The sequence below is a fragment of the Colobus angolensis genome, unplaced genomic scaffold (genome assembly GCF_000951035.1).
Source record: "Colobus angolensis palliatus isolate OR3802 unplaced genomic scaffold, Cang.pa_1.0 Scaffold162, whole genome shotgun sequence".
Taxonomy (NCBI): Eukaryota; Metazoa; Chordata; class Mammalia; order Primates; family Cercopithecidae; genus Colobus; species Colobus angolensis.
In genome coordinates this window covers 4,685,593-4,697,821 of record NW_012114733.1, presented here as the reverse complement: position 1 = coordinate 4,697,821, position 12,229 = coordinate 4,685,593, and the positions used below count along the sequence as shown (strand labels likewise).

The window sequence follows — 12,229 nt, the reverse complement described above, 5'->3', positions numbered from 1 at the left end:
TTAAAAAATTAAAAAATAAAATAAATAAAAAAATAAAAAAATCTATTATAGCAAATAAAGTAGTTGAGAAAAACAACTGTGAAATTAAAAAAAAAAAGAACCTACAGGATACTGTTAAAAAGCACCTTGTTTTACCTGCAAACTCAGAAAGGCTCAGGGATTAGATGGACTAGTACTACAGAATATAGAAGTGAGGCAGGAGCTGTTAACATAGAGATTGCTTAACTCTGAATAAGGATTCCTGTGTTCCCACCTCACAGGAAATATACTGTCTGGTTTAACAGTATGTATTTAGCAGTAGGACAAGAGTGAGATGCTAAAGTTGTCAGAGTGCCTCCTTACCCTGCTTGGCTCCAGACTTCTGTCTTTCGCACTTTGATATCCCAGGCAGGTTTGAAGGATCCTTCCTGGAGAAATGGAACCACTGAAGAAAAACTGCTCAACAGGTACTAATATTTGAAGACCCCAACAGAAAAGCTGGCTGGCCACTACCCTCCTGAAGTCCACGAATTGACAGCCTGCGGACATATAGTCACCTTTTTGTTGTTAACCTCTAAAATCAGAACAAAGGACTAAATGTTGTTAGCCATCTTAGGAATGTTTCCAGTGTAACTTAGAAACACATACCAGAAAAAAGAAACTTAAAGTAAACAGATAATTGAGGGAATGAAAACACCTCGAGGAAATAATTAACAACCTTAGACAAATTTTGGCTAATCATACAAAGCAGGATGGTTTAAGAAAACAAGGGGAGTGGATGAGAAAATTCTCAGAATGAAAAGTACAATAGTAGAAGTATATTCAGTAAAAGCATTGAAAGAAACAGTTGAGGAACTTTCCCTGGGTATAGAATAAAAGACAAAAATAAGAAAAGAGAAAATTTGAGTTTAATATGAGGTTTAATATCTAACTGACGAGGAGTTGTAGAAAGAACAGGGAATGGCGAAGCTTATTATTGTATTATGGAGACAAAACATGCAAATTTCCTAGAGTTTAAACTAAATATATCAGTAGATTGAAGAGGTCTAGCAAGTGCTCAATGCAGTGATAAATATTCACATACTTGTAGAAAAATTATTCTGAAATTTCAGAACCCACTGGATATGAAAAGAAGATGCTAGGTACTTCAGAGGAAAATGAGCTAGTCTGTGAATAGGAATGTCATCGAATTCCACAGCCAAGTTTAGATTCCAACTTGAGAATCTAAAAGGACACGTACCCAATGTACTTACTCCCAGATTCAAAAGTTGTCAATATCTCCCTATCCCCATGCATGCATACTTTTTAAATATTAAGGCAACTTCCTTGTACTATATCATTCAACTCTAAATGCTTCTGTTTTATCTGTAACAGGTAGACATTTTAAGGAAACCAAACCACAATATTATTACACCCAACAGTATTAACAGTAGTTTATTAATGTCATCAAATAGCTGATCTGTATTCATTTTTCCTATTTTAACTCAGAGCTGTTATTTTAGGAGTTGGTCTGTTCAAATCAAGACACATGTCTTAAGTTACCACTAAAAGGAGTCTACCTCTGTGTTGTTTTTTGTCTTAAGCTTTCCAGCCCTATTTGAATTTTAACGTCTGTGTATATATTACTTTGGAAAATAAAATTTAACTTTAAAACCAGATATGTTAATACATGGAAGACATCTCAGTAAATCATCATAGGCTGTGTGTTCAGCAGTTTAAATGTGACTCCTATAAACTAATTACTTTCATGTCCTTTTTACAGGCTATCACATCAGTCAGACATGTTAGTTGAACATGAACCTGTATGGTTAAACATTAGCTAGTTTAGTCGTTTAGACTTAGAAGGAATTAAGTACTCCAGATCATAGCAGTAGCAGGATAGAATGGTAATAAATCACAAAACTTTTATAATAAAAATAGTCTGTAACTAAAAAATAAGCAAGAAGGAAAACTAAAAAATGAGCATCAAAATATATTTCACAAAGCCGGGATTTGAAAGCTATTGGACTTGTTTGCCTCTTTGTGCATATTTTAATAGTATTGACAAATTAATTTACAGGACTGTACTTGACTGGAAAGGGAGAGATGATATCAGCAGGCTAATTGTTGCCACAAGTGATAGCTGATGGTGAGAGACAGATAACTGTTAAATTCCAACACAGGCACTGAAGAAGATACTGGTCTGCTATGCCATGTGAAGATAAAGAATACAAAACAGCCTGTAGTCCTTTGAAGGGTAGTGTGTGACAGTTCAGTTACGTTGGCATTGACCCAGCACTCTGCTGCAGCTGTTTAATGCCAGGGATTTAAAATTTTAGGTATTTTGTTATTTATTACTAAGTAACTTGCGAAACATCTCCTAATTGCACCCTTGAATTTAACCTTAATTCTGATACATACCCAAAGAATAGGAATCAAGGATAAGGTGTGGAGTAAGTAAAGATGAAGCTACACGATTTGGACCACTGGGACATGTACTATATAGAATGATACATTTTTTTTTCCCATAGTTGCCCACCTTGGAAAGGGCCCTCGGTAATTTTAAACAAAATGCCTGTTGGTTCTCTTTAGAGTTAGTTCACTTTTATTTCAAATGTGTTTTTTTTCTCAGATTCTCTGCTCTTCTCCTTCCCACCTTCCTAACACAAATTACATTGGTCAAACATTTATTTCCAATTGATAAGTAGATATGTCTGCTATAATAGAATTTAAGTCTGTTTTTCATTTGAGAATCTGAAGGATGAATACTTGATTTGTAAGTCTGATTTCATTTACTTTATTTGATTGGATGTATATTAGCCACAGAGTGGAGGCAAATTCAGTATCTTTCTTTAACTCTATGATGTTTCTTTTAGAGGAAGTCCACAAATGAAGGGGACACCCCATTTTAAGGAAGAACAGTGTGCTCCAGCATTAAATTTAGAGATGAGGAAAATACTGGATTTACAAGCACCCATCATGAGGTACAGTACTTTGGTTAAATTTGACATTGTGTGATGACAGTAAGCAATGTAGTTGGTAAATCCCTTGACCAACAGGAAAGTTAGTTTAATTTCTTTTAATTCAAGATAACTTTTTAGTTCTGGAAATGCTTGATTAACCCTTATAAGACATTAGAAGTTTTGCAGATGGCACATTATACTTAAGTTATTATAATAACGCTCATACATTGAATATACCAACTATAATCTTATTTTGAAATTTATATTTTATAAGGTCTAGAATTGTTTGAGTGATAACAGTCCATATTTCCCAAAACAATACTGATGAAAGCACACAAGTTGAGGAAAAGAGAAAGTGCCTTTGTTTCCAAAGTTGTCTTAAGCTTCTGGGAAGTTTATGTACACTTGGAAGAAAGTTACGCTTTTTCATCCAAGTATGAATAAAGGTTTTATGACAAAGTGGCCAGAAATACCAGAATACCAAAAATCTATTTTATACCCATTGGTAGAAAAAAATAAGGAATCTTACCTACAATTTGGCTTTATTTCTTTAATTGTTGTTCAACTATTGATGTTTTAGTTGTCACTTAGTTTAGCTGCATATCTTTTCCATTGTGTAGATGTAAGAAAATTTACTTAAATGACACTCAGCTGTAAAAACATTGAGGACATTCTTTATGGGAAAAAAGCTTTCTAAATATGTTGTTGGGTGAAAAAAATAAAATGCATATGTTGCTACTGTTTGTTTTTAAAAGGGAAATGAGGGATCTCCATCTTGTTTAAAAGGGAAATGAGGGATCTCCATCTTGTTTAAAAGGGAAATGAGGGATCTCCATCTTGTTTAAAAGAGAACATGTATTTTTCTGGAAGAATACATAAGAAACGGGATGAGAACTGAGTAGCTATGGGACAGGTTTAGGGGAAAAGCTATTGTGTACTCTTTTTTAATATTGAACTATGTAAATGTATTGAATTATATGAATGTAATGCTAATTTTAAAAAATCCCTCTGATTCACAGTTCTAAGAAAAGGTTTGTTTCTCCATTTTTCTTGTTAGAGTACTGTACAGAATGATATTGGAACATATTAAATAAAACTATGCGAGTGGCTGGGTATTGTCCATCCCTTCATATCTTATTCTCATAGAAAAGAACACAATTATTTGCTTAAATGTAATCAGTGTTACAAAAGATTGAGTTCAAGGTTACTCATCGCCTTGGTCAGAAGGTTATTCATCACTTCACATTTTATTTATTTCAGCATGGGAATCACTTTTAAGAAAGTAACTTGATACATAAGGAATTCTGAGTGTCTGTAGGTACCAAAAAGGGTGGAATGGTACAGGCTTGGTTTTCTACCTCCATCTGGTGGGAAACCTTGTATGGTGCATGGAACTAGAATAGAAAAAGAGCCAAAAAAAAAAAAAAAAAAATTCTGCCATCTTGTCCAAGTTTAACCTGTCAGGTGCTAGGTTTTAATCTATGAATGTAGGTGGTTGGAAATCTGTAAGGTTTCTCTCAAAACTCCAGTGGAATAATTGCATTTCAGAACAAAGTTATCAGCACCTGAAACACATAACTGCTGGAAATTTGGAATTTCCTATAGAATTTGAATTGAGTGAGAAGACATGAAACTTATAGTTTTATAACCAATTATTTTCCCTCCTATCACCACAAATGTAAGTCAGATAAGGCTAGGGATATTGGTTATGCTGTTGCTTATAGAAGTAAGAGTACTATCTCATCTTTTATTTTTGATTGAAGAAAAAATATGATTAATGTTAAGCATCTAACTTTTGTTATTGAGGATAGAGAATGTTTAGAAGGTAAAAACATAATTTTAATAAGAGTTTTCCCTCCCCTCCCCTTCCCTTCCCTCCCTCTCTCCCTCCCCACTCCTCCGACAGGGTCTCACCTTGTCACCCAGGCTGCAGTGCAGTGGCACGATCACAGCTCATTGCAGCGGCATGATCACAGCTCACTGCAGCCTCAGCCTCCTGGGCTCCAGTGATGTCACCTCAGCCTATCAACTAGCTGAGACTACAGGCACATACCACTACACCACGCTAATTTTTTTTACTTTATTGTAGAGATAAGGTTTCACCATGTAGTTGAGGCTGGTCTCAAACTCCTAAGCTCAAGCGATCTCCCCTCCTTGGCCTCTCAAAGTGCCGGGATTACAGGTGTTGAGCCACCACGCCCAGCCAAGATCCTAAATTTAAACATAAATTTAACACACACGCACACCTGGGATACCACATAGCTCTCATAAAATTCATGAAGTCAATGATTGAAGAGACTCTCTAAGGACATAACTTAGAGTATATTTACATAAATTTTAAAATGTACTCATTAACAGTTGTGATATTAAAAATATTTCAGAACTGGGCTGGGCACAGTGGCTTATGCCTGTAATCCCAGCACTTTGGAAGACCAAGGCGGATCATGAGGTCAGGAGTTTGAGACCAGCCTGACCAACATAGTGAAACCCTGTCTCTACTAAAAATATAAAAATTAGTCTGGTGTGGTGGCATGGGCATGTATTCCCAGCTCCTTGGGAGGCTGAGGCACAAGAATTGCTTGAACCCGGGAGGCAGAGGTTGCAGTGAGCTGAGACTGCGCCACTGCACTCCATCCTGGGCAACAGAGACTACAGCATGAAAAGACATGGGTTATATAAGTTATCGAACAGGGTTCTGACATCGCCCTACTATGCCAATAATGAATCCTTCAGTTGGCCAGATTTTTCTGAGGGAGGGGATTCAGTTGTAGCAAACACTTGGGTGCCTTGGGGCAAGGTCTATTTAGCAACCTTTATAGAAATATTAGTATTTTAACAACTGACACCAGCTTTTTTATTTCTAAATTTTTTTAGAGATGGTGGTCTCACTGTGCTGCTCAGTTGGTCTCAAGCTCCTGGGCTCAAGTGTTCCTCCCGCCTCAGCCTCCTAGTAGCTGGGATTACAGGCACAAGCCACCACGCCTGGCTCAGCCTTTGTTTTAACACGTTTGTCTACTTTCGATTAAATGAGAAGGATATATCTGTCTCTTCCTATGGATTATTTATTATGTTTATCACAGTTTTTAAAAAGTCATTATCTGCTATTTCCAATATCAAGATTATCTGTAAGTCTATTTATATTGATGGATTTTTCTCTTGATTCTAGGTTACATTTTCGTGTTTATTCACACATCTGGCCAGTCATTTGTTTGTTGCAGCATTGCTGATTATCATGTTGTAGAGATGATGAACTCTTAATTTTGTCAGACGATTGTTGAGTTTTTGTCTAGCATGTAGTCAGATTACTGGAGTGTAACTTTTATTTCTGTCATATACAGTGATTTTCTAGGGAGATAGGGTTAGGGGAGAGAAAGAATGTAGTTTGGAAAAAATGAGGCTGACTCCTTCCAAGGAAAATCACTGGTAAACCTGTGACTACTCTGCTATATTGCTTCTCTTGACATTGTCAACTTGAAGTAATCAGAAGGATCAGAATCTGGAATTAATGCAAGCAGAAAGCTGGCCAGTCAGGGAGAACAGACTTCAGAAAATGGGATCAGTGTTCCAAAGTTAAAAGTTCAGTTCTTGCAGGCCAGGCACACTGACTCACGCCTAATCCCAGCACTTTGGGAGGCCGAGGCAGGTGGATCATCTGAAGTCAGGAGTTCAAAACCAGCCTGGCCAACATGGTGAAACCCCGTCTCTACCACAAATAGAAAAATTAGCTGGGCGTGGTGGCACATGCCTGTCATCCCAGCTACTCAGGAGGCTGAGGTAGGAGAATCCCAGGAGGCAGAGGTTTCGGTGAACTGAGATCGCGCCACTGCAATCCAGCCTGGGCAACAGAGTGAGACTCTGTCTCAAAAAAATGTTCAGCCAGGTGCGGTGGCTCACGCCTGTAATCCCAGCACTTTGGGAGGCCAAGGTGGGTCGATCACCTGAGGTCAGGAGTTCAAGACCAGCCTGGCCAACACGGCGAAACCTCGTGTGTACTAAAAATACAAAAGTTAGCTGGACATGGTGGCATACACCTGTAATCCCAGCTACTGGGGAGGCTGAGACAGGAGAATTGCTTGAACTCGGGAGGCAGAGGTTGCAGTGAACTGAGATTGTGCCACTGCACTCCAGCTTGGGCAAGAGAGCAAGACTCCATCTCAAAAAAAGAAAAAAAAAAGTTCAGTTGGGGCTTATATAGGTTTAAAATAAAGTTTAGTAGGATTGTAATGTTTTGTATACCAGGCTGGTTTATGAGTTACAATTTAGTTACAGTTTGTTTTCTTTATGGCTTTTCTTTACAGCTAGTTTTCATTCCTTTCCAATTTAAAAAGAGTGTATTTAACATTTCCATTTTAAGACAATTTGATAGCCATGAAGTCTTTGTGTAAGAAAGATAAGAGGGAAATTAATCTACCATGAAGATCAACAGTGAAGAGGGAATGGTCTTCCCTGGATCCCTTTAGTCATTTATAACATTTATAAAACAATACAGTAAGGAAGAAAGCTAATCTATAATCAGAGAAAGAAAGATTACAGCTGCCTGGGTTATAGCTGCCTAGTATGTGACTCAGGCCCCATAATTACATTTCTTTAAGGCTCAAAAGTAATTCAGATTTCCAACAGCTTAGATTTTGAATTACATATTTTCATAGCATATAGTAGTACATCTAAAACATAAACTTTTTATACTCCACCCACCAAATGATACACATAGATTTTATCACTGAAATATAAATTTGAAATTAATATATAATGCTTTAAAAAGTGAAATTTCTATAAACTGGGAATTTTAATTGATTACAAATGGCTGTAAGTTCAAGAAATAGAGCTGGGTAAAGAAACATCTGTTTCTGATCTTTTTCAGTACTTTCATAGTTGGGGAAAAAACAGCAAATTCTTCATTAACTGAAATCTTTGGAGTATATAAGTAGTTGAAGTCAACTTTCCAAAGAATTAAAGGTTTAGTTTAAGAATTAAAATACTTAAAGACCTTTTTTTGTCATTATGGATTAAAATATTTCTGAAATATGCTCTTTCCTTAAGTATGAAAGGGAATTTAATAGTATTTAATAGGTTGTATATAATATACACATAACATTTTTTGTTTTTCCTTATATAGTATTTGATACTTTGAACACTCTTTCTTAAATTCATCTTACTTCTTGGCTTTCTTGGTATCAATTTCTACTGGTTTCCCTAGTTGTCTTTTTCTTTGTGCCAGTATCTTTGCAGACTCATTTATGGGTTCCTCTTTCTTCTGACCCTTTCCCTCTTCTTGCCTCCTTTGCACAAATATTTAGTGACAGATTTAACTAACAGTGCCCTTGGGACTGTGCATACAGAGGTGAGCAAAACAGGCTATTTCCCCCTTGAGTAAATGCTGAATATCTTCACAAATATTGATAAGTGTTGAGATCATGTTGTGTAACTATTTTTCACTTCTTGCCTGGGAAATCCTCTGAAGACAGAGAATATTTCATTCACCCTCGAATATCCAACACAGAGTATAGCACCTGTCACTGAGGATAGGCTCAGTAAATGTTTGCAGAAGGAATGAACAATGTGATACTTGCTAATACCTGAGAAATATATTGGCCTGGAACTATAATACAGTAGCCACTAGTCACACATTAATTTATTTAAATTTACATTAATGAAAAGTAAATAAAATTTCAGTTACTTTGTTGCACTAGCCATATTTCAAGTGTATAGTCACCACATACAGCTCATAGCTACTGTTTACAGATAGCTAGATAGTTTACAGATACAGAACATTTCCATCATTATTCAAAGTTTTATTGGACAAGTACCTCTACACTTAATGGCTCCAGATTGTCATACTGTTATTAGTTAGGTCTTATTCATTTTATGGTTTCTCTACCTCTTTTTCTTTCTTGTCTGCTGTCACTTCTGTTTCCATCTTCTAATTTGCTGTTTCAGTATTTCTAGTTTTTAACTAGTTTTATCAGTTACCAAGTTTGTGACTGTGGCTGCCCATAGTCTTTCATTTCTTCCAGGATTTCTGATTCTAGATTGAAATATACATAGATAAAGTTTCAGATAAATGGAGATGTTTTGTAAATGGTTTCATGATCATTTTTGCATGAGTATTCTCTAAAGCAGTTTTTATATTCATACACATTGCTTTCCCAGAAGTTGCAGATAAATGGAGATATTTTGTAAATGGTTTCATGATCATTTTTGCATGAGTATTCTCTAGAGCAGTTTTTATATTCATACACATTGCTTTCCCAGTATGCTCTCTTAAAAATTAATTGATTCTACCTACAGTTTACAGTCTGTGTTGGAAGATCTCCTGGTTGCTACTTCTGATGGACTTCTTCATCTTATTCACTGGGAAGGAATGACAAATGGAAGGAAAGCCATTAATCTTTGCACAGTACCCTTTTCAGTAGACCTGCAGTCATCCAGAGGTAGCTATACTTTCTATATGAGGTTGAACCAGTTGTTTTATGTTTGATATCTAGTTAGATATCTTCTATGGATGAACACTTCTTTGGAATTACGTAGGAGAGAGGTAGAGAGAGTATGAGAGGCGGGGTGAGAGAGGCATTTAGTAGGAAAGGACAGTTTAATTGTTTAGGGTTGTTAGGTCATTATTTTTACCCTTTTAAACTTATAGGTTTTTCTGGCAAAAGGTGAGAGAGTAATATATTATATTCTTAATCCTATTTCATGTGCTTATGTTTTTCATCAGTAGGTTCATTCCTGGGCTTCACAGATGTACATATCAGAGACATGGAATACTGTGCCACACTTGATGGGTTTGCTGTTGTATTTAATGATGGTAAAGTTGGATTTATTACACCAGTGTCAAGTAGATTTACTGCAGAGGTATGGCTTATTTATTTTGAAGGGTTTTTTGTTGTTGTTGTTGTTGTTATTTTGTACTTATTTTATTCTTTGTTATCAAATTCTTCTGTTTTCATTATTCATACAAGATTTTAAGGGTGGTTAATTTTTTAATGAAATCAAAGGTATAAATAGTATAAGTAGACAAAATTCTCTTGGACGAGTTAAAGAAAAATTATGGTTCCTGTTCTCCTCCCTACTCTCCTCATGCCTAATTTTCCACTTTTGGAGGCAACTACTTTTTATTCCTTTACTGGTTATTTGGTTTTTAATCTCCACTACTATGAATATTTCCTTTAATTTTTAGTTTTTAGGCTGTGTTTACTGACTTCTTACTGTGGAGAGTGACAGTTTACTTCCTTTTTCCCTGCTTCCACCATACTTACATTCTTCTCATGTCCCCATTATAATTATTGTGATTTTGATTAGGTTACTATTAATTGCTTATATTTTTATCAATGTGTAAGCCCCATTAGTACCTAAACCATGTAGTACTGATGCAGAAGTTCTTGCTCCTTAGTTTAGGTAAAAGCAGGTTCTTGTCACACAGCCAGGAAAGATTAGGCATGCAGACATACTGAAAGGTGAGGAGAGCAGAATTTATTAAAAGAAAGCTCTCAGCAAAAAAAGAAGAGGTCCTGCTATAACAGATTCCCACCTCACAGATTACCAAGCCCCAACACACACACACACACACACACACACACACCAGCTGAAGAGCCCAGGGTCCTCCCTGCTGCACAAGGCGTGAACTTCCTTTGACCCCAGTCCATTCTCCCAGTGCACTTGTGGGCACTATTCAGAAAGAATCAGTCAAGAAAGGGCAAACAGGGGCAGTTCTCCCTCTGCGTCACCAGTTTCATCTGGGACAAGAAGTCTCGTCTTTCAGCCTTCAGGCTCTTTTTGGGCTTGAAGATGGAGTTTGGCTGGGGACCCTTGGCTGTCTCCTGTCTCTGTCAGTATGTTATAATTATTTTTCCTTTACAGCAGGTTTTTCCTCCTGCTAGGAATTAATGATTGCCTTGTTCTTTACGTTTGCTTAATTTTTATGTACTTGTCTCTTATTCAACCCAAATTGTCAGTTGTGTAAATAGCCTCCCAGCTTTTTCAAGCATATTAGCTATTCTGTTCATTTCATATACTGTTTTTTGAGATGGAGTTTTGCTCTTGTTGTCCAGTCTGGAGTGCAGTGACACGATCTCGGCTCACCATAACCTCCGCCTCTCGGGTTCAAGCGATTCTCCTGCCTCAGCCTCCCAAATTACTGGGATTACAGGCATGTGCCACCATGCCCAGCTAATTTTGTATTTATAGTAGAGACGGGGTTTCTCCACGTTGGTCAGGCTGGTCTTGAACTCCTGACCTCAGGTGATCCACCCACCTCAGCCTCTCAAAGTCCTGGGATTACAGGCGTCAGCCATGGTACCTGGCCCATTTCATCTTTTTTTTTTCCCCCACCCTGAGGAACTATATCACTTAAGGATGGCTTACAGAAGAAATGAGCTTGCATAAAACATAAGAGTGTGTGTGTGTGTCTGTGTGTGTACACCTGTGCAGTGTTATGTGTGGGTCTATAGGTATGTATCACATGTGTGTTCATAGCCTCCATGCACATGTAAATATTTCTTCATAAAACCTTTTCTGACTTTAATATTAGAAAAACTTACACTGGTTTTCTGAAGCCCAGTGTGATATCAGAGAGCCCTTTCTAAATATATACATGTGTGTGTGTGTGTGTGTGTTTTTTTTTTTTAGTTCTAGGCTGCATGTGCACAACATGCAGGTTTGTTACATATGTATACATATGCCATGTTGGTGTGCTGCACCCATTAACTCGTCATTTATGTTAGGTATATCTCCTAATGCTATCCCTCCCCCCTACCCCCACCCCACGACAGGCTCCAGTGTGCGATGTTCCCCTTCCTGTGTCCAAGTGTTCTCATTGTTCAATTCCCACCTATGAGTGAGAACATGCGGTGTTTGGTTTTCTTTCCTTGCGATAGTTTGCTCAGAATGATGGTTTCCAGCTTCATCCATGTCCCTACAAAGGACATGAACTCATCCTTTTTTTATGACTGCCTAGTGTTCCATGGTGTATGTGTGCCACATTTTCTTAATCCAGTCTATCATTGATGGACATTTGGGTTGGTTCCAAGTCTTTGCTATTGTGAATAGTGTCACAGTAAACATACATGTACATGTGTCTTTATAGCAGCATGATTTATAATCCTTTGGGTATATCCCCAGGAATGGGATGGCTAGGTCAAATGGTATTTCTAGTTCTAGATCCTTGAGGAATCGCCACACTGTCTTCCAAAATGGTTGAACTAGTTTGCAGTCCCACCAACAGTGTAAAAGTGTTCCTATTTCTCCACATCCTCTTCAGCACCTGTTGTTTCCTGACTTTTTAATGATCACCATTCTAACTGGTGTGAGAT

The 12,229-nt window shown here is 37.2% G+C and overlaps 1 protein-coding gene across 1 annotated transcript in view; it reads left to right on the top strand.

Moving 5' to 3' along the window:
- The window catches only part of LOC105508449 (RAB6A-GEF complex partner protein 1), a 114,973-nt gene that overhangs the window by 60,378 nt on the left and 42,366 nt on the right, over positions 1-12,229 (top strand). The window contains exons 3-5 of the mRNA XM_011937314.1: positions 2,835-2,942; positions 9,210-9,352; positions 9,637-9,773. Coding sequence (XP_011792704.1) covers positions 2,835-2,942; positions 9,210-9,352; positions 9,637-9,773 — 388 coding nt within the window. The remainder of the gene's footprint in view (positions 1-2,834; positions 2,943-9,209; positions 9,353-9,636; positions 9,774-12,229) is intronic.